This window comes from Carlito syrichta, unplaced genomic scaffold, assembly GCF_000164805.1.
Source record: "Carlito syrichta isolate Samal-C Ts95f unplaced genomic scaffold, Tarsius_syrichta-2.0.1 Scaffold288192, whole genome shotgun sequence".
NCBI lineage: Eukaryota > Metazoa > Chordata > Mammalia > Primates > Tarsiidae > Carlito > Carlito syrichta.
In genome coordinates this window covers 38617-41740 of record NW_007232288.1, presented here as the reverse complement: position 1 = coordinate 41740, position 3124 = coordinate 38617, and the positions used below count along the sequence as shown (strand labels likewise).

Sequence of the window (3124 nt, the reverse complement as noted above, 5' to 3'; positions counted from 1 at the left end):
TCGGCCCGCAGGATGCGGGGGTCCGCGCCGGGCTCCCCCGGCTCATCCCGCGACCTCCCCTAGCACTTCCTGCAGCTGGAGCAGATCGGCGGGCGCCTGAGCGCCTCCCTGCTACACTCCCATGACACGGAGACACGGGCCACCATGAACTTGGCGCTGGCGGGCGACATCCTTGCCGCGGGGCAGGATGCCCGCTGCCAGCTCCTGCGCTTCCAGTTCCTTCAGCAGAAGGGCGGCGGCAAGGCTGAGAAGTCAGGTGAGGCGCGTCCTCTCTCCCCGCCGGGAGGGGAGTTGGGCCGGTCACGCGCTCGGCCTCCGAAGTAGGGTTGTGGCCGCGGGCGAGAAGCTGTGTGGGCGCCTGCTGCGGGGAGCGGTGGTCCTCGCTCGGAGGCCTGGAGCCCGCGAGCTGTTTGTGTCGCAGGCTCCCAGGAGCAGGGGCCTCGACAGAGGAAGGGGGCCGCTCCAGCAGAGAAACAGCCCGGAGCCGAAACCCAGTGCGAGGGAGGAGAGCTCAGGGTGGAGAATCTGCAGGCGGCGCAGACAGACTTCAGCCCCGACCCGCTGCAGAAGGCCGTGTGCTTCAACCACGACAGTACCCTGCTTGCCACTGGAGGGACAGACGGCTACGTTCGCCTCTGGAAGGTGGGGGTTTGCGGGCTAGAGAGGATGGGCGGCAGCAAGACCAGGTTGTGAGAAGCCGAGTGTGGCATCTGGGAGACTTAGAGTGAGAAGAGGTGAGGGGTGGGGTCACCGTGCTCCTGCTGTGGCCCCGGGCCAACCGTGGTGGTGACTTGGCTGCAGGTGCCCAGCCTGGAGAAAGTTCTGGAGTTCAGGGCCCACGAAGGGGAGATTGAAGACCTGGTTTTGGGGCGTAATGGCAAGGTGAGGAGATGGGAGGCAGAGGAGAAAGGAGAGAGTGGGTGGTTACGCACTGGCCCAGCACGTGGATCCCCTGACCATCCATCCTTGGGCTCTGCTCCTGTTCAGCTGGTAACTGTGGGCCGGGACCTTAAGGCCTTCGTGTGGCAGAAGGACCAGTTGGTAACAGAGCTGCATTGGCAAGAGAACGGACCCACTTTTTCCAACACACCTTACCGCTACCGGGCCTGCAAGTATGAAGACCCTGGGGCGGCTAAAGGAGACACTGCCAGTTGTGAGGGGCAGGGACATGGGAGGAGCTGGGGTGGGCCTTGCCGAGGGTTACCCCTCTGAGGAGAGTGGGGGCAGGTCCCGGTGCTGAGCAACCTTCACCGCCCCCAGGTTTGGGCAGGTTCCAGACCAGCCTGCTGGGCTGCGGCTGTTCACGGTGCAGATTCCCCACAAGCGCCTGCGCCAGCCCCCTCCTTGCTACCTCACAGCCTGGGATGGCTCCAACTTCTTGCCCCTGCGGACCAAGCCCTGTGGCCATGAAGTCATTTCCTGCCTCGGAGTCAGGTGTGAGATGGTGCTGGCTTGGCGAGGGAGTGGGTGCCGGCTTGGCGAGGGAGTGGGTGCCGGCTTGGCGAGGGAGCGGGTGCCAGCCCGCCGTTGGTGCGTGAACGGAGCGGCACAGGCCTCGGGACAGTGGGCACTTTGCTATTTGTTACAGTGAGTCGGGCACATTCCTAGGCCTGGGGACGGTCACTGGCTCTGTCGCCATCTACATTGCTTTCTCGCTGCAGGTAACAGTGGCTAGTGTGCATGAAGGTGTCTGGCCAGTTCTGAAGAGGGAACACCTTCTGGGGTGGAGGGCGCCCGACGAGGCCCCCTCACTCATTTTCCTTCTGCCCCCAGTGCCTCTACTACGTGAGGGAGACCCACGGCATTGTGGTGACGGATGTGGCCTTTCTGCCTGAGAAGGGTCGTGGTCCAGAGCTGCTCGGGTCCCATGAAACTGCCCTGTTCTCGGTGGCTGTGGATAGCCGTTGCCAGCTGCACCTGCTGCCCTCCAGGCGTGAGTCATTGGTGTCCCCACCCTCAGCGAAGCCAGGATTTGCCTCCTGGAGAGTGGGCTGCCTGTTTGTAGCCACCCTGGCCTCCTTGAACAGAGTAGGGTATGGGTCTGGGCTTGGGTGTGAAGCCCTTCCTGGCTGACTTCTCGTCCCTTCTGCAGGGAGTGTTCCCGTGTGGCTGCTGCTCCTGCTGTGTGTCGGGTTGATTGCTGTGACTATCCTGCTGCTCCAGAGTGCTTTTCCAGGGCTTCTTTAGCTTCCCTGGGACAAGGTCCTGGATACTGCCGCCCCAGAGCAGAGCAGAGCAGAGGTTGGGGTCCTTTGCTCACTCCATCTGGGCCCACAGCTGAGGTTGCCGCCAAGAAGACTCCGGGAACTGCCCGCCCTTCCAGGTTGAAGCTTGGCTGTGGCCTGCGTGGCTCTGGGTCCTGGGATGCCTGTGTTTGTATCTGTGGGTCCACCCATGACAGTGGTGCCTGAAGCACAGGCCACACTCCCTGCATCCTTTCCTCTGCCAACCAAAGACTCCAGGACTGAGCTGGTCCTTGCTGGTGTCTTTCCTGCAGAAACAGTTTCTCTTCTTCCCCTTACAGCCTGTGGTCAGTTGCTCTTCACGTGAAGCCCTGGTGTTTGCTGGGCAGAGAGTGGCCTGGCGCTTGCTGTTGGGGTAGGAAGGGCAAAAGGAAGACAGGGGTAGTCTGTCACCTGTGGGATCCTGTGAGTAGTACCAAGTCCACCAGCTAATCGTGCAGTAAGTTCCTGGACAGTCCACTGCAGCCTTGAGAAGAGGGACATGGCCCTTAGGCACTCGGCAGGAAGAGTGGGTATTTAATAAACAAGAAGAGACTGCACTGGGAGCCTGGAGGGTCTGTTTGTTGGCTGTTTCTGTCCTCAGGTGAGAATCCTGAGGTTGGGCAACCCCACCGGGTCCTGGAAGATGGCCCTGGCCATACCGGTGGGGGGGCAGCTCACAGAGCCATCTGCCCTGGGAGCAGCCCTTCCAGGATGCCGGGGTGGCCATGTTGGGGAGCAACCTGAACAGGAAGGGTTGGGGAGGCTCGGAGGGAGGTCGAGAATCCCGGCCTTCGCTGAGCACCTGGCTCTCCTGCTGTCCTTGTGGCTCCTTCCCTGGGCCTGAAGCACCAAGGTCTCAAGTGCTCACCCTGGACCTGGAAGAGAGGCCTTTTGTGTGT

At 62.1% G+C, this 3124-nt stretch overlaps 1 protein-coding gene across 1 annotated transcript; it reads left to right on the top strand.

Annotated features, from left to right (window-relative positions):
• The first annotated feature begins 67 nt into the window (after nucleotides 1-67).
• PREB (prolactin regulatory element binding) lies at nucleotides 68-2793 on the top strand. The gene is made up of 8 exons (XM_008053482.1): nucleotides 68-256; nucleotides 422-642; nucleotides 802-882; nucleotides 988-1112; nucleotides 1261-1434; nucleotides 1589-1661; nucleotides 1774-1933; nucleotides 2093-2793. Exons 1-8 carry the CDS (start codon nucleotides 145-147, stop codon nucleotides 2185-2187), a joined length of 1041 nt encoding a protein of 346 aa, XP_008051673.1. The 5' UTR covers nucleotides 68-144; the 3' UTR covers nucleotides 2188-2793.
• The last annotated feature ends 331 nt before the right edge of the window (nucleotides 2794-3124 follow it).